General features: G+C 41.3%; 1 protein-coding gene across 2 annotated transcripts in view; it reads right to left on the bottom strand.

Moving 5' to 3' along the window:
* PARPBP (PARP1 binding protein) overlaps positions 1–19161 on the bottom strand; it is a 39516-nt gene that overhangs the window by 5834 nt on the left and 14521 nt on the right. For both annotated transcript variants that reach the window (XM_084809596.1, XM_084809595.1), the window contains exons 4-9: positions 16963–17073; positions 14827–14997; positions 12179–12333; positions 5701–5884; positions 4641–4807; positions 3712–3793 (exon numbers count right to left, since the gene is read on the bottom strand). In XM_084809596.1, coding sequence (XP_084665722.1) covers positions 3712–3793; positions 4641–4807; positions 5701–5884; positions 12179–12333; positions 14827–14997; positions 16963–17073 — 870 coding nt within the window. The remainder of the gene's footprint in view (positions 1–3711; positions 3794–4640; positions 4808–5700; positions 5885–12178; positions 12334–14826; positions 14998–16962; positions 17074–19161) is intronic.

Raw genomic sequence — 19161 nt, 5'->3', positions numbered from 1 at the left:
GGTTTTTCCAATTCCCTTTTAAGCAAGCTGTGTCTTGCTGCCACCCCAACATGGGGCTTCATTTCTGGCTGAACACAGTGGGAGGGAACCAGACACTGCCAAGTGGAGACCAGTTTTCTTTTAAGGTACATACGTAGGGGGGAAAAAAAATTATGCGGCTGGCTCACACTCGGTCAATCAATCCAAAGAGTGGGAGGAGTGGCGGGATTAATGACTCAGCGAAAGAGGCTGGTCTGGCAGCCGACTTTACTGGCTTAATAGGGGAAATGTTTCAGGACTCCCCGCTCCTTAAGGGCAAAGAACTACCGTTTCTTATTGGTGGAAGCTACTTGTTAGAATTAAATTTATGGCTATCACAGCAACTGTAATTGTGGATTATATGTTGTGTAGGCCTGCTTTAAACCCGCTTTATACACAAGTTTGAAAATGGATTCTGAAACAAATGAACGTTGGTAGCAGTTTAACTTGACATATATTTAAATCTCAATACACACTACACACATCTGTAAAACCGTAAAACTTGCCGTTCACTGTTAATATTGTTTCAACTCAAGCACTAATGACTATACCGGGTACAATACCCCAAAACGTGAGCCTGTAAGAGTTTGTAAATACACATCTCCTGATCAGCTAGCGCATTTTGGCATTTCTGCAAATACAGGGCAGTATCTAATACTGTCACTGTGTTCCTGCTCCTTCTATTGTGCCAGTGGGACCTACTGCTAGAGCACTGGAAAGTTAGCATTTCCTAAAGCAGCCTCGGAAATGAGCAGACATGCTTGTTTCCAGTTGCTTTAAGAACTGCTAGCTCCCCAATGTGCTAGCACTGGGTCCCGCGTGTACACAGGCAACATCGGATACTGTCCACAGTAATGACAGCAACAGAATATACCCATGTTTGTTTGTTTATTTTTTTATTTATTGAATTTCTTAATTGCCCATCACTCTGGGCGATGTAAAATTTTACAGTGATCCGAGGATAGAAGACAGGACTGGCGATGAAATCCAGGATTCACTAAAAGCACATTCAGCCCAGTTGTTCTGCAACAACATCATAGCCTTTATTATAGTACTAAACATCTACATCTGTGGCAGCAAATCACACCACGCCACCCTTGAAAAAATGTAACTGATGCAGCGGTGCCATGAAGTTCCAACACAAAGCCCACAATTTTAATCAGCCATCAGTCCTAGAGAAGCAGTCCTCTTACAAAAGAAGCAACCTCTACCACAGGCCTACACAACATATAATTCACAATGCTGAATGCAGTCCACCAAGGGCTCAATAAGTCCCCTATTTCTGTTGTCTGTCAGGGTCTGAAAAAACCAGGGAGATTTTGAGGCATCTAAGAAACTAAAATACAAGGCTAGTGAGTTGCATTCATTTTGGCATGCCACAAGTTCAGCAATAATATACAGTCAGGGCCAGAAATATTGGAACAAGGATAACTGTTTTGGCAGTTGGCCTCTGTACACCACCACATTGAAGTTGAAAGGAAACACACCCAGATGGGAGCGAAGTCAGGACTTTCAGCTGTAATTCAAGGGGTTTGACAAGAGTGGGGCACTAACAATTCCGGAAGTACAGCCAGTGGCATACCACCCCCCATCGTTGGTGGCTCCTAAGTAATGGAACAAACCGACATCATTACAAACTTAAGGATCGCCTTGAATACCTGGATGAAAATCCTTTGCTGTCAATGACTGCCTGAAGTCTGGAACCCATGGATGTGACCCAATGCTGAGTTTCCTCCCTCGAGGTGCTTTGCCAGGCCTTGACTGCAGCTGCCTTCAGCTGCTGCTTGTTTGTGGGTCTTTCTGCCTTCAGTCTTGTCTTCAGGAAGTGAAAAGCATACTCTATTGGGTTGAGATCAGGTGACTGACTTGGCCATTGAAGAACATCCCACTTCTTTGCCTTCAGAAACTCTGGGGTAGCTTTTGCTGTATATTTTGGGTCATGATCCATCTGCAGTACGAAGCGGCATCCTATCAGTTTGGCAGCATTCAGCTGAATCTGAGCAGAAAGTATAGCCCTACACACTTCAGAATTCATCCTGCTGCTTTGATCAGCAGTCAGCTCATCAATAAACACCAGTGACCCGGTTCCATTGGCAGCCATACATGCCCATGCCATAACACTGCTGCCACCATGTTTGACAGATGATGTGGTATGCTTTGGATGTTCCTTTCCTTCTCCACACTTTTCTCTTCCCATCATTCTGGTACAAGTTAATCTTGGTTCCATTAGTCCAAAGAATCTTATTCCAGAACTGGGCAGGCTTTTTTAGGTGTTTGCTGGCAAAGGCTGGTCTGGCCTGTCTGTTCTTGAGCGTTACCAGTGGTTTGCACCTTGTTGTGAAGCCTCTGTACTTACATTCATAAAGCCGTCTCTTGACTGTAGATGTTGACAATGACATGCCTACCTCCTCAAGAGCGTTCTTGAGCTGGCTAGATGTTGTGAAAGGGTTCCTCTTCACCATGAGCAAAATTCTGCAGTCATCCACTTTAGTTGTCTTCTGTGGTCTCCGAGGCCTTTTGCTGTTGCTGAGCATGCCAGTTAATTCCTTCTTTTTCAGGATGTTCCAAACTGTTGTCTTGGCCACTCCCACCAGTTTTGCTATCTCTCTGATGGGTTTATGTTGTTTCCTTAGCCTAATGATGGCCTCCTTCACTCACATGGACACCTCTTTGGACCTCATGTTGGGAGTTCCAGTGAACAGCTACCAAACGCAAATGTAACACTCAGAACCACCTCCAGGCCTTTTATCTGCTTGATTGGTCATGGGGTAGCCAGGAAACAGGCCACACCTGGCCATGCAGCTGCTTGTCAGCCATTTGTTCCATTACTTATGAGCCACCAATGATGGGGGTGTGTGTGTATGCCACTGGCTGTCCTTCCTGAATAATAAGTGCGCCACTTTTGTCACACCCCTTGAATTACAGCTGAAAGTCCTGACTTCGCTCCCATCTGGGTGTGTTTCCTTTCAACTTCAATGTGGTGGTGTACAGAGGCCAACTGTCAAAACAGTTATCCTTGTTGCAATATTTCTGGCCCTGACTGTAGTTTCAGTTCAAGTCCCTGTTGTGACAGGTGCCAGTGGGCTTATCAACCTGGTATGCTCTCAGACATAAGCAGATTTTAATTTGTGCCACAGTTCATCCCCCAAACCTGTTTTTCACCATCTTTTATCAGCTTTGCAATGTGCAAATAGAATGTCTCTGAGTATGTGCAGATTGCCTTTCCTGAACAACCTAAACCCATCTCTGGGATTGAGGGGGAGGATGAACTTCAGGTCAGTGGGTATGACTTCCATGCAGGATTGATCCCCCAGTGGAGAGCAGCAACCCTAACCGTGCTATGGATCTGGCCCAATTCCTCAAGCATCTACAATGAAAATTTATGATGGAAATATAGAATACAGCAATTAAATCAGCATGTCAGACAGCAGGCTGGGCTAGAATACTTCTCCCAGACATGCTAGTTTTATGCAAGCGGGTGCTGCTGTTCGGGGGTGGGGGGGAGAAATTCAAACATGGTATCATCCACCCTCTTCTGCAAATGTACAGCTCCAGCAGAACTTCATCAACACAGGCTTTTTCTATAATTGCATATTAGGCTTTAGTCATCTTACATTAAGCAATATATAGAGTCAATAAAGTTTAGATTTAAATAAATATTTCTTCTCAGCAGAGGTTTTGCAGTTATTGTACCTTAAGTTCTTTTTCACATGCTGCCGTTCGAATTCGCTGTCTCAAAGGCTTTGGAGAAGAACCACTGGATTGTGCTGGAGATCTATATTATTATTTAAATAGAACTTAAATGGTGATCAGCTCAAAACATATCAGAAGTTATCAAGCTAACAGTTTCGTGTTATGCATATGTAGATTTAGTGTATCTGATTTTTAAATATTCTGCTGAAACCACTGATTTTTTGGTAAGGAAATATCCGGCATCAAGGCATCTCAATCAGCACGTTTTATTCAACTCCCAGCCAGTAAGACTTGCTCAGTTAGTAATAATCTTAAATGCTGCTTGTGTCTTGGTATATTTCTCCCCAAGTGGTTCACTCCATTTTTCCTCCCTGATTTAACAAACTTTAACAAAGGGATAACAAACATTTACTTTGTTTATAGCATTCTATAAGACTAATTTTTATTGACACAGAATATTCGCACCCTTCCTCAGCCCAAGAGTCATTCCAGCCAGGCACAGGTTGAGGACTGTTGGATGCATTGGCTTCCTGAGCCATTCATTTGAACAAGACACATTCCACTCTTCTCAGCTGAGAGTATGCCATTTTGCCCTATGTAGAGACAGCCTCTGTATAGCAGGGGTTGGCAACCTGTGGCTCCAGCAATCAGTTCAGACCTCTGGCAAGAGCAAGAGCAGCCACTCGGCCTCAAGAAAGGGGTGCCAGAAAAGGAGACAGAGAAAATGGGGTGGCAGAGAAAGAGAAAAGCAGTGGTCCTGCCCAGTTTGGCTCTGGCCCTGCCTACCAGCAGCATCTGGCCCCCAATAGATTACCCCTGAAGGAATTTGGACCTTGACACAAAAATGTTTCAAGGTAAAAAAAAATAAGCATTCTCGTTTTTACCTCTTCTGTGAGGCTCACTGACAATGTTCAAGCCATAGCACTTACCTAAAGAGCAACATGGTAGAACAGAATCCAAATTCTTCACCAAACAACAGTTGAGCTTTGTTTTTGGAAGGAGGCTGAGTAGCTGCTTCATCCAAAAGAGCCAGTAACACCTTCACAGTATCTCTGCCGCAGTAACGAGTGCCATGGTTTATACAATGTAGTTTGGGCTGAAATAAAAAAAAAAATGGACTATATTATTAGCCTTATAATCCTACAGGAGGAATTTGAAAAAATAATTTACATTAACAGCCCACCTAATCCAAGTAACTTGGCTCCACTTGCAGGCAGTACAAAAAATACCTGTATTTTAATTTATGGTAGAAAGCTCCTCTGTATAATGCAAAATTTCCTCCCAAATTCAGGTAATTTGGCTTTTGCTTAAAATCTGAATAGAAATGTTTATACATGCATATCATTGGAGAAAATGTGACCAGAGCCAGAGTGGGATCTGCAGATACAGCTCCCTCAGAGCAGAACTTTCCATATATCACATTATAGACTCGGATATTCCATACCACATTATGCCCTGCATATGGAGCAGGAACCAACAACATGCAGCACTACAGATATTTATGAAGAGGCCACAGGATTCAAGCAAGGGAACTAAGATACACAGTACAAGGAAAGGCAAACAGTTACTAGGGTCACAGGGTTACTAGCCAATCTGGCCAAGAAGAAACTTAGCATATATATACATCAGTAGCATGAGGGTAGGAAAGTTAGAAATGTAGCAGTAGACCTTGCCTGGGTAACTCTGTGGTGGTGGTGGGGGGGCAATATCTTGAGACTCTAGAGAAAATAATTTTGAATACTTTATTGTAATGTGCAATTATCAGTATTAAACTCTAAAATGAAAGTTTTTTCTTCCATAAGTATTTGCCAAGTTCCTTTTAAAGGTATCATCATCTTCAGGTAGCACAAAGCAAATACTTTCTTTCAACAAGTTAAACATGTTACAAGAAACTTGTATTACTAAATTATTTTCTACAATCGGGGCATTTAGGGAAATGTCATTTGTCTTATATCAAGCAATTGAGAAGAACAAAAGGAGGCCCCTTACCCGGGCTGGACTGATTCCAACAGTGCTAGCTGCCGCAGCCTCATGCTTAAAATTGATAATATTTTCAATCCTCAAATCCAAATCTTGTACAACTTCCTCTGCTGCTTGATAGAAGGAATCCCTGCTGTTTCGGCCTTTTATCAGATGCCTCTTGATTGTTGATAGAATTTGACCCCCTGCAAGTCTAAAAACAGACCTAGGGTCATCTCCATATTCATCTTGGCACTATCTTAATATACTTAATAGTTTTGAAAACAGAGAGTCTTCACAGTTAATCAAAACTGCTCAGCAAACAGCTTTGATCTATTAAGTTGCACAGCATCATGCAATGAGATCCTGTCCTTTAATACAATCATTTGCTTTTAAGAATTGGGAGATTACAAGACTTAAGAAGCAGGGACAATAGACTCATCTTTCTCCAATCTGCTGTTTTAAATGGGAATGGAAATAGCCTGGCAAAGAAGTTTTTAATTAATTTGTTAGCTCACATTATCCAAATGCTCATTAACCACAAGTGGGACTCAAGTTTTGAAAGAAATGAAATCATCCACCTCTTGTTATAAAACATTTTTGTTTTCCATAAATTAAGAAGCACATAAGCCATTAGAAGTGTTTTGACTATAACAATTCAGTAGCCAGCATGAACAGGTCATTAATGAACAGCACTTTTATAAAGAGTTTGAAGTACTCTTCCAGTACGAGACAGAAATACAAGTTTCTCCATCCCAATGACAAGTTATCCCCATACATATTATCTATGTTCAATAGTATGTATTTTATAAGTCAGTTCCCAACATTCCGTCACACGCTAGTGCAACCAGGAAATAGAAATCTGGTTGCCGCTATGAAAACAGGAGTAGGCTTAAGTGCTAGAAGTACAGAGGGTAGGCAGCCTGTTTAATCATCACCCAATGGCCATTCCCAGATGATTCTTTGGTGTTGCACTACCATTCCTCTCTTCCCACACTCATCAAACTTAACAGGCTTTTAGCTAACATACTATTATGCAGGTTTATAGTCTGCAGATGCATGTTCTGGGAAGTCTCTCCTGTTTCACATGCATAAACAGGTACAGAAACTGCAGTTTAGCATTTTGTCAAATATGCGGCCTTTTAAGGTGAAATTTAATGTCTCAAGTTTTGTGTTAGATATAAAGTATTTCAATTTTCAGCAATTTCTTGTAATTCTTTGGGGCTCATGTGTACAAGGCCTCAGCCCTCAAGTCATGTGAAAGTACCATATCTATTTTGTATTCTGCTTCATGTCCCCCATTTCAAGGGAGAGATGCATCAATGGCTGCCTTCAAGACTTTTTAATAGTAAATCAAGGTGTCTTGGACGAGCGTGTACCAAATTTCTGCTTTCTAGGTCACACTGCAGAATTCCAAAAGGACTCATTCTCTCATTCTCCCAACTATATATAGTGTGAAGATGGATGATCTGGTGGGTCTCTTCCGTTTTTATCTAGCATGGATTTTTGCCTACATGATTTCTGATCATGAATTTCTTAAGAGTAAATCTGATAACAACCTTTGATACCATGAACTGCAGGACACCTCCCCAGCTCAAATACTTCTACCTACATTCACATATGGGAGCATCAATGATTAAAAGCCTCTGATGATCACCTTCTTATCATGGGTATGGAAAAGGCTTTTTCCATGCCTTTCCCATCATAAGATAATGAGCAGAAGTTTTCAACTATTAATGTAGCTTCAGGGAAGCTACAACAGTATTCTGAATAAGATAACAAACCATTGTTGAAGAAAAACTCTGCCATTTCTATACAAAGGCCACACTTATTTTGATTGGTTAGTTCTACAAAGTGGGCCTTTTAGCTATTACTGTTGTTTTACCAGCACAAACCCCAGTAAAACTAAGATCAATGTGCTTGTCAATCTCTATCCAATTTTGCTGCTCCAAGCAGCTAATATCCCAATGCTTGTTTAATCTTTCTTCCCACATTCTTCATTTCCAGGAAAAATGTTCCAATTCCCCATCAGATATACACAACTCTAGCTGGAGCAATGAAAGGAAAACTTCATTCATTTTTCATAGGAAGAGGCCAAGACAAAGTGCCAATCTACTGTGTAAGGGATTAGTTTTAAGACATCATGCCATGGTTAACTTAATTCTGCATTAAGGTACGGTATAAACAGGCTACTCTTCCAACCCAATCCTACCCATGTTTACTCAAAAGTAAATCCCACCAAATTCAACAGGATTTGCTTCCCAATAAGTGTGCAAAGGATGGCAGCCTGAGGCTGGTTTTATTAAGCGATGAAATACTTTGTCGAAAGAATTAAATGTCCTTCTTATACATTATATGAATGATTTAATCTGAACAAAAAAGCCAGAGTTACTTCACTGTGCCACCTTAAGCTAAAATGCAAGTAATATTAACATGAATGCTCCAAATGGGCATTTATGTCTCTGACTCCTCCCTGGCAGTGACATAGAAGGGCCTTTTCAATGCCAACTGATCTGAGAGTTCCACCCTGAGGGAAAAACAGAGTAGCTAGACACTATAACATTTATTCATATCAATGTATTATTGGAGAGGCAAGTAATAATTTTGTAAATGCCAGATTTATTTCTGTAACAAGAAGACTTCCCCCAGCAGGCATTGACAGCTAGTTCAGTCGCTACCTTTAAAAATCACTTATGATCTATATCATCGAGCTCTACTCATGCAGGGAGATTATACAAAGGCAACATTCCTGTATACCGTACAAAGTCCCAAAGATTTCACTCATGTTCAGTTGTATACTCTTCCCTGCAGGAAAGTATTTCTAATGTAATTAAAAGCATATAAAACCATGCTATACATCTTTTGGCATCCAGAATAACACTTTCAAGTGAAGTAGTGTTAACATTTGATCTTCTGCGGTGGAAAGAGAGATCAGAGTTCTGAATACTCTGACTAAAATAATTTGAAATAGAAGGCTTTAATAGCTAGTACATGTCACCGCTTGATACAAGGAATGAACGAGCATCCATCCAATAGTCAGCATAGTCCAGTGGCCAGAGTTTTGACCTTGATTTGGAAAACCTGGGTTCAGGTTCTACTTTTGCCACAAGCCCATGTGACTATGGGCTAGTAACTTGTGCTGCAATCCTATGCAGTTACCTTGGCATAAGCCCCAATGAACACAGTAAATATAATAGGCTTGGACTCTGTTCCCCCTACTTAGAAATGTGATCTACTTTCTTGGGTTGCTCTAAAGACAAACCTAAAAAACCCCTGTAAAGCTGCAATTCTATACAACCTTGAAACCCAGGATTGTTCTGACAGTCACTGGTGCAATCTCAGCTTTCAGATGGCTTTTCTCTCCCCTGCTGGGGTAAAGAAGGGACTGCCCTTCTCCATCCCAGCTGGGAGAGCCCTTGAAAGCCAGGATTGCCCTGTATGTGCATGCCTCTGTACCTGTATGTGGGGATAGTGCATGTATGACTGGTCAGGCAAGGGGAAAGCTGTGCATGTGTGTATGCATGAATGTGGTTCCTGACACAGCACTGCATGTAGCCCTCAGGCGCAAAACTTTGCCCACCCCTCTGGCCATACTTACTTGGATATAAGCTCCATTTAACTCAACTGCACATACTTCTGGGTAGACATGCGTAGGACTGCACTGTCAAGTACTCTTGTGAATTAAAGAGGTGGATAGTATCTTATTGTGCTCGTGCTCTCACAGGACCCACTGCTTGCACAACTGGGCTTTAGCACTTCTAAAAATAACTCAAAATGAGTAGAAATACTAGTTTATGAAATGGGACAGGACAGCGGAGCTCACAGAAGGGAGCTCCACCAACCTGTCCAGTTTTTGCTCCTTTCTGGAGTTATTTTTAGAAGCGCCAAAGCCCCATTGGGCAAGCAGAGGGTCCTGTGAGTGCATTCTCATTGGATACTGCAACCAATATGCAGTGTACCCCTGATGCACGTGTCTTACCTGAACCTGTGTTTGAGGGAGCTGAAAAAGCAAACATTAGCAAAGACAGAAGTGCCTACTTTAAATGGGGTCTTACTTCATGTACAAAATTTAATTTCAATTTTAGGGGGGGTGTTTTTAGTGTTTGAACATTTAAAAGTGCAACTATCTGCATGAACATCAATGGTGGAAGAGGCTTCTGCATGTAACTGAGTGCTCGATTTGGCCTGGAGGAGGTCAGAGGGAGCAATTTAAGTAGACTGACCTTTGCTGCAACCTAAGAAATAGCAGGGATTTTTGACTTAGAATCCAAGCCAGCCTCAGCCCCACCTCTGACTTGCAACATTAACAGTGGACTACATTCCAGGGCTGATGTCAGCTACTCTCTCAGCATAGCCCTCCAAACTGCAATGGGAGCCTAATACCCAACATTACAGCAGGATTGTTGTAAGCCGCCTGACCTGCAGTATTTGGTATAAACTGAACTGCAGGGCTCTCATAAGCTACTCCCTCCCAGCAACAGCCCCTTCCAGCCTGCAATTTTGGGACAATGAAATTCATTTGCTTTGGAGTTTGCATTAGCAGGGCTATTTTTTCAGTGTTGCATATTAAGTGAAACTATAAACTACCAACTAAAACTGGGAGTTAATTTTCTCTCATTCACAACTTGCAACCAACTATTCTTATAAAGTGTTGAAGTTTTGTCTACCCTACCCTAGTTCAGGCATTTTGACACCATCTAATTCCCCACCTCACCCAAAGCTTTCTACTCTCCCTCACAACCTTCAGGAACCTCTTTTATTCCACCACAGCAAGATCAAAGACACTGGTGTCTTTAGCTGGCCAATCAAGCTTTTATTAATAACCAGACTAGTGGACTATTTCCTCCCTAGGCACTCAGCTCCTATGGGTACATCATCAACAGCTCATTCTAGTTTCTATTCACCAGTTCTCTGATAACCTTGGTTTTTGATGCCTTTATTCAGCATGACCCTTTTTCCTTCTGGACTTCGAGATGGCCACTGTCACAGCTGTATTTGTCATGTAATAAGTGGTAGGATCTGAGAGGCCTGCAGATTTCCAGATAGCTATGTTCTTCTCAGTTTAGAAATCTGTTCCATTATTCAAGTTTGCCAAAGGTATTGCTTTCTTGCTTGAATGTTACATGAGAACATTTATGCCTGGGATGCTGAAGGAGCACTTTCCCCCCATAATCATCAGTGGCCAATACTTGTTCTCCTGTGGGAAAACATAAAGCACAGCACTCGTGTGAGGGAACATAGTGTGGCTGGGCAAAAGCTGTTCCCGATGCTATGTAGTCCAGCAACTACTAACGGAGAACCCTTGTGCCTGTACAAAGAGTAGACAAGAAGGTGCATTATACCCCTCCCCGAAGCTGCCCTGCAAAATACAGAGTCTCCTTCTGCTCTTGTTCTGTTGACAGGAATTTTGCTAGTCAAATATAAAGGACATTTCAAGGTCATGCCATTTCTCCTCCTGCACTGGCTCTCTGATATGCTCTGCACCAACTACAAGTTAGAGAGCTCACTTTTAAAGTTCATTGTCTCTTGAATCTTGAGATCTTCTCCACTGTCTCCCCTTTCCACATTCTTGGTCCACCTGCAAGACACATCTCCACTTTCTGTCATCCAGTTCAGTGTGTCTGGAACACATCCCCTCTCAATTTAACAGGTTCCTCCATCAAGGCACTCGTCTTTAATGAAGGCTTTTTCTGAACAATCAAACCTTCACCTAACCGGCGCTCCATTTCCACCTGACTGCTTCTTGTCAATCCCCAGACCCTTCCTCCCATTCCAGATTTGTCCAATTATTGTGAACTGTAAAGCTCTCTGACAGAGACCATGTCACTTCTGTGATTACATACATAGCCTACTACTAAGCAAGTTCAAGATAGCCGTGATAGCAGCTGTCACCTCTACCACCATTCTTTCCTTGCACAAGAACAACTTGTACTTCATTTCTCTAGAAGTACTAAAGGAAACACAGATGAGAAAGAGAGGGAATACCTGCAGAAAGTGAGAAGAGAAGACTACAAGCTTAAGATGTCTTACAATACAATAATATAGATTATCTATTCAGAATTAAGTCATATTGAGTTCAGTGGGGCTTATGCCCTGGTAAGTGGGTATAGAATTGCAGCCTCTGTCCAACTATTTTTTATATACTTCAGGAAAGTTGCTTCCCCAATCTGCTTTATCTTAATTATGTTAAGGAAAGGTTAAATAGGTTCAGTCTTCATATAGTGAGGCTCACAAGGTTTGAAAACCCTTTCTCTAGTGTAGTTAATGTATACTCTGACAAAGTTTGCTGATTTTAATGTTCTATATATTTTAAATTGTTTTATTGTGTGTTGTTTGGTTTTAATTTTTGTGAACCGCCCAGAGAGCTTCGGCTATTGGGCGGTATAGAAATGAAATGAATGAATGAATAAATAAATAAATAAATTTGCTTTTCAAAAGCTAATGAATGAAGATATGTTTTAAACTTGAACAGCACAGCATATAGATATACACATGAGAAAATTGTTACCTTGGATCCAGGACTTCACCAATAATTTCTTCCAGTTTATCAATAAAGTGAACAAAGTGTGAAAGTCCTTTCACATGAGTTCTCAAAGGATCATCTGGAGAAGGGGCATAACCTTTGCCTCCAAGTTCTATGGTTCGGATAAAAGAGGTTGCCATCTAACAAGACACATACAATTTAGCTAAGTAAAACAGTAGCACAAACATCAATCCATAAAATTAGGAAGATAATTTTTAATGTGATTTTGGAAAACTGACCCTCTCCAAATAATGATACGCCACAGAAGCCAACCATATTCCCATACAGAGTGAGATGATTCATGGAAGCAAATAAAAGCCTGTATTATTCAGTAACTGAGTGTTAACATCACAGCTGTCTATGTCTTGTAAAACAAGACAAAAATGTTCCAAATATATTAACTGCATGCTATTTTGAAACAAAGCTACAAATCTTTGGAAGATCTGCTCAAACCATTCTACTGTCTCAAGCCCCATATGATTCAGAAGGATTGTACCAGCAACAAGAACTATCTCTTCATCAATCACATAATATACAACAATGGTGTTTCTGTGAAGAATTCAGTTATGCCGCCACAAGCAGTTATCAGCAGCAGAAAGCTTCTGATCCATTAGCTGCCAACTCAGAGGTAGCACGTGTGTGATAGCAGCGCATCTGTGGAACGAGTGCTTGTCAATGGGTCTTGTAGGTCCATTATCCCTCACCTCTATCACAACCAGTGCAACAGAATCTATTGTATATGAGTACGCTTATCTTTATCTATGTATTATGTAATTCACACCCGGGGCAGGGAGGGGAGCAGATTTGCAAAAACACCCAACCCAGTGGAATAATTCTAATAGAGAAAAACTACATTCTGCCAATGTTCAGAGCTGTGCTCTGGATTGTGGGCAGTTCACAGAACCTTGATTATTCAACGGAAAACATACTGAGTAGTATCCAACTATGTCATTCTGTTAGCACAAATGACATTGCACTAGCTGAAACTAGTTTCCAAACTATGCGCAAGATGAGTCCAACTAAAGTTATGTTTGCACAAGCACTGTTGTACAAGCGCAATGCACAAGTGCTTACATGATGAAAAGATTCGGTGGAGCTCCACTCGCACTATTTGAGTTTGTGGAATGGTACACTAGAACACTGCCCATTGTCATTCAATTTCTTCAAAACAAAGATGCCAAAAGAAGAAGGCTGATTTACAGAGCAAAGAAGTTTCTTTTCTTTGGCAACCATACAAGAGCGGGTAATAGATCTAGTCCAAACTCATACTTCAAAAAGACAAGACAAAAGACATTAATACTACATCAGGAATTGAAATAATTAATCCTTCATATTTTTTCCATACTTAATCATAAGAACCCCATTATTTGACCATGGTACATCAAACCTATTCCCAGCTTAAAAGCATTTACAGTTTTAAACCTGATGTTGTGCCTGAAGATTTTCTCCAGCTTTGACAGTGATAATGGGTAACCATCTTCTGTGTAATACCGACTGGGTGCACTGACACATTTTATCCAACATCTACAGTCCTCACAAGGACTGTGCTAGTCTTCACTATCCCGAATAGGCTGGATGATTTATAGAGACAGCATAGATGGCACAATAAAAATGGATGTCCTGTGACTGTTGCAGACACCCATGCAACTTCATAATTTTTTCCTGTACTATTTATTACACTTCTGGTTTGGTCTGAAATTTATAACGGTGTAGCCAGGCAACAGGTACAACCTGAAGTGATGTGCACAACATTTTTTTTTGTCCCAAAATTTTCTACAAGAAATATCCTGCAAGCACAACAGAAAAAGTCAGTGCACACTGACAACATTTTCTCTCACAAGTGATTATGGCAAATCTCACTATGTACGGGGCTCTGATTGGAACTACCCATTAGGCTCCTGGATGGCTTTCGAAATACTTTTTGCTACTACCTTCAAGTTTCCCAGGTTTCTTCTATAGTCTCCACTGACAACCATCCAGAAAGTTTCTTTAAGTGCTCCACATATTTTTCTTCTTCTAACTGTAATAATTCATATCATATCAAATTGTTTTAGAAATCACCAGATTTCAAAGTAGTTTGCTATATAACAGAGAGAGCTACAGGAATATCAGATGGGCTACAAAATGTGGGTCTAGTGAATGGTTATCTGGATGAAAACCTTACAGCACAATCCTAAACAGGTCTACTTAAAAGTAAGTCCCACTGAGTTCAACAGGGCTTACTCCGAGGAAACTGAGTATAGATTTGCAGCCATTCAGCTGGATCCAGACTTAGTCACAGTTAGAGTAGACCCACTGAAATCAACAGGACATAGGTTAGTCATGACTAACTTGCCTCACTGGTTTCAATGGATCTGGTCTAAGCTTAACTAAGTCTGGATCCAACCCACAGTTTCTTTTCAAGATGAAAGTATATAGAGTCTCACTGCCCACCTTCATATCATATACAATCAACTCTTCACTAAAACCACCCTCTGCTCTTATTCAAATCTACATTCTATACAGTTTATTCTGGCTGGAAAAATTAAGCCCAACTCAGCTCCTAAAGAGAGATTTATTTATTTTTACAGTATCATCCTATTATTTCTCTTCAATGGCATCATAAAAAGACTGAAGCCAATTGTCATACATACCAGGAATATAGGCATTTGTTTCTTCTGTGCAGCATGTTTTAGGTCAGTAAAAGCTTCTCTTCCAAGCCCTCTCTCAGGAATATTTAAAATGTGAGCAAAGGCCAGATCATTCTTGGAGTTAACTAACAAGCTTAAATACGCATATAGAATTTTCTTCACCACCAATGACAGCTACATAAAAAAAAAAACTTGTTACTTTCTTCCTGGTTGTTTGCTTCATGAAAACATGATTTAGCAATTCATCAGGGAAACTCGCATGTCACAAAGCAAAAATAAATTTCACCAGCTGTCAAATCACTTACCTTTGTTTTGAAAGATTGGATAAGGAATGAAATAAATATGGATTAACATGGATTTTTAAATGTACATGTAACAAAGTTTTATGCCACCCCTATGACATTTCCCTGTTTGCTTTCTAGTCTAATATCTAAAACCTCCATAATGACCAGCTTGATAATAGATACTATTTTATCCCCTAATGGCACAATCCTATGCAGGTTTAGACAGAAAAAAGTCCTACAACTCCCAGCATTCCCCAACCAGCATAGCTGAGGTTGTAGGACTTTTTTCTGTCTAAACCTGCATAGGATTGCGCTCTAAAGGGTTTATTATTCAAATATCAGTCAAGATGCCAAAAATATTTTCTTTGACTTCTGGCCTTTGGAGCAGACCTTCAGGTAGCATAATGTCTTCAACACAGGGATCCAGGAAGAAGACGTGAGTAACTGTAAGCTGCTTTGGGAGGTCTTCTGCCATGAAATGTGGCCAAGAAATGCTTTAAATAAATAAATACAATAACTGAAAGGCAGCAAATATAGGTAAGGGAACATGACTGATGCCCACAAAAGGATTCTGAACCTTGGAGCCTTTTACCAATATGGCCTGGTTCACATGATCACCACAGCTTAAACAAGCCTCGGTGGCTTGTTTAAGACATGGTGTGTGTGCCAGGCACAATTTCCTGTTTGAGGGGGAAACTACCTTCAAATTACCCATGGCCTGTTGTGGTGTTATTTGAGGGTTGTTTCCTCCTCCAACGAGCCATGCCACCCAGGTTCAGATGACACGACAAACCACACCCAGGCGGGTAATTACGCAAATAGCGCCCAGGGCATGCCAGGGATTAAACAAGCCATCATGGCTTGTTTAAGCCATTGTGATCATGCAAACCAGGTCATTGTCTACGTATTTTGAAATGTCTTTCCACAAATCAAGACAGTGACTGGGTTTGCACAAGACGCTAACTCACACTCAGTGGTTGAGTATGAATTGTGGTTGAACCTTGGGTTGTTTGTTGAACTGTGGGTTAGAGTGTTGTCTGAACCCAGGACATTTTCTTCAGGGTGGCATGTTAACCATGCAGTGTAGCTTATTTTTCTCGAACAAGCCACCTTGAGAACCCATGGTTTGTTGTTGGGTTGTTCAGGGTGGCTAGCAAATCACACTGCATGGTTAAGAAGCCACCCTGTGGAAAATGTCCTGGGTTCAGACAACACACTAACAAAAGGTTCAACAACCCACAGGTAACCCACACTCAACCACTGAGTGTGGGTTAGCATGCTGTGCAGACAGACCCAGTGGTGTTTTCTTTCAATGGGCTCGTTCAGATGATCAGCGGGGGAAACAATGCAGCATTGGTTGTTTCCCCAGCCCCTGTGCACACCAGGGATTACCCTAATTGCCCGCACCGTGTTGCAGGTTGCCGTGTAGTCACGGTGCAGGCGTGCAGCGTGAGTGTAATCCATTTTCACTTACCCTACAACCCATGGCTTGCAGTATGGGTTGTAGGGTAGGTGAAAATGCACTACGTTCGTATCATTTGAACCTGGCAGGTGGCATGACAACTCGTGACGTGGCACAAGTAATTAGGGTAATCCTGTTCACGTGACTTGCGTGGGCAGGGGAAACAAATGCTGCTGTGTTGTTTCTCCTGATTGTTCAAACCCAGACAATGAATGAGGAAATTCTGCTCAAATTCAACATGAGATTCCAAAACTGTGGTTTCTGTACATAAACAAACAAGCCTGGAAATCGCTATCAAAATGAGGGAATGCAAAGTGTAGCACCTAAAGCTGTAGCCATCGTTCACAAGAAATGCTATGTTCGTTGGGATATGGGGCAAAAGTCACACCTTACCTTTTCATTATCCTGGCTCATTCTGTTAGTTGGAGTAGAGGGTGCAGAAAAAATGGAATTATTCTCACTGGTGAAATCCGCTGTTCCAGCAATAAATTCTAACAGTTGTACCTTTGGCAAGCAAGAAGAGATATCAGAACTGTATCTAGACAGTCTACCATCCTTTCGGACAAGTAGGTAATGGAGGCTACTCTACTTCTAGATTACCCAGGACAGGGAATGCTTCATAGCAGAGGAGCAGAGTCTAAATGGATGCAGTCCTGCAATAGGAAAGGAAAGGTTCCTCCTGTGCAAGCACTGGATCATTACTGACCCCTAGAGGGACGCCACTTGTGCTGGCGTTTTCATGGCAGACTATAGCAGGGTGGTTTGCCATTGCCTTCCCCAGTCGTGACTACCTTTCCCCCAGCAAGCTGGGTACTCATTTTACCCACCTCGGAAGGATGGAAGGCTGAGTCAACCTGAGCCGGCTACCCAAGACCCGGCTTCTGCTGGGATCGAACTCAGGTCGTGGGGAGGGTTTCGGTTGTAATACTGCCGCCAAACACTCTGCGCCACACGAGGCTTGCAGTCCTGCATACTGGTGCTCAAATCGCTGGGGATATGTTTTCTGTCTGGCTTTGAGCTAGCCACTACGGAGCACACAGGATCATCCACTGGTGTAAAGACCCCCCCCCCCGATGCTCCTTTTAGGTTAGAAACTGTCACACTTTTAAAACTGAGGTTGTGTGAGAACCTTGAAATGGAATACCAAAACCTTGTTGGGTATTCATATTCAAGTAAAAAGGAATCCCCTATAATTAGGGAAGATTCCTAAAACTGGAATAGCAGAATGTGAACACAAGTAAGACTGGAGTATAGTCAAACCCTTTAAACACAAGCTTCAAAAATGTAAGGAAGTGGATTCAGTAAGGGATCAGAATTTTACAGACATTTGGAATTTGACAAACATAGCAAAATTAATAGACACAAAGTCTTAAATTGCGAAGAAACAGGTGGAAAATCTTAACCCACCTTTTCAGCTGGCACATCTTGCTCTTAAGCAAACAAAACGGTCTTTCTTGTATCCCAGAGAAATCAAATGTATTACATCAAGGTGAGCTTGCTTTTCCTGAGGAAACCTTGACAAACTACACAACTTTTCCCTACTTAGAGAACCAGAAGGAGCAGGAAATCGCATTGTCTTGGTGTGGACAATTTCCCCTCACACCTCTGGATACAGGATGCCAGCCTTCAAAGCTGGCTATTAAGGGGAAATGTTCAAAGTTCCCCACTTGTTACAAGAAATTATTATTTTCTGTAACAGTTTTTGTATTTTGTTTTTGGCTCCATCTTCACTTGCCTTTCAAAGAGCAGTCAGGACTTATTTCACCAGGCTCCTGGTTTCTGAGTAATGGTTGCTATTTCTTTTGCATGTTTTAATATGATTATTTTAACAGTTTTAAGAAGTTTGTGTTTTATACTGTGTTAGATGGAGTTAGTCCGCTGCCTTGAATATTATATATAGAAAAAAGCAGTATGTAAATATATAGGGCAGTATGGAAGATGACGAGCGCTAATGTAAAAAACATTGCGCTAATGTAAGGGACCTCTAGCATAATGCCAAAAGCATTAGGTGGCAAAACAGGATTCCCCGGAAAACCCACCACAACGCCAGTAGTATTAGCTGATGCACTAGAGGTCCCTCATGTTAGTGCAACATAATTTACATTAGTGCTCCTGTTGACTTGGATACTGCTCACTGAAATAACTATAAATAAATGTTTTGCTTGCATAACATTTGGGAAAGACTCCCGGCTGAACCCTTGGAGATTAGTTCGTCACGGTACTGGGACTGATCAATCAATGGTTTGACTCCACCTAAGGCAGCTTCATACAGATTTTCAGCAGGCAACAGCCTTCTTCATCACATGCTCATCTTAAAGTACCACAGTTATTTTTTTTTAATTCTGTTTCAGATTAAGTGACTGCTTTTCTTGAATTTTACTGAGTTACTCTGACATTAAGAGCATCATTTCCATAGTGTTGTGCCAGACACATTAAGAGGGATTATCTTACTTCATAAGCCACATAGCTTTTAGCCTTTACAGAGATTTAGCAGGAAAACTAAAGTAGCAAATACAGCTAATATGTGGCTTTGGCATGGATTTTAGGATTACTGTGTAGCTAATTTGGTTCCATCTACATCACTTTCTTGGC

The sequence above is a fragment of the Heloderma suspectum genome, chromosome 7 (genome assembly GCF_057233095.1).
Source record: "Heloderma suspectum isolate Gila_16-S chromosome 7, 16-S_ref, whole genome shotgun sequence".
Classification (NCBI taxonomy): Eukaryota; Metazoa; Chordata; class Lepidosauria; order Squamata; family Helodermatidae; genus Heloderma; species Heloderma suspectum.
The sequence above is the reverse complement of the archived record's forward strand: the minus strand, read 5'-3'. Positions and strand labels throughout refer to the sequence as shown.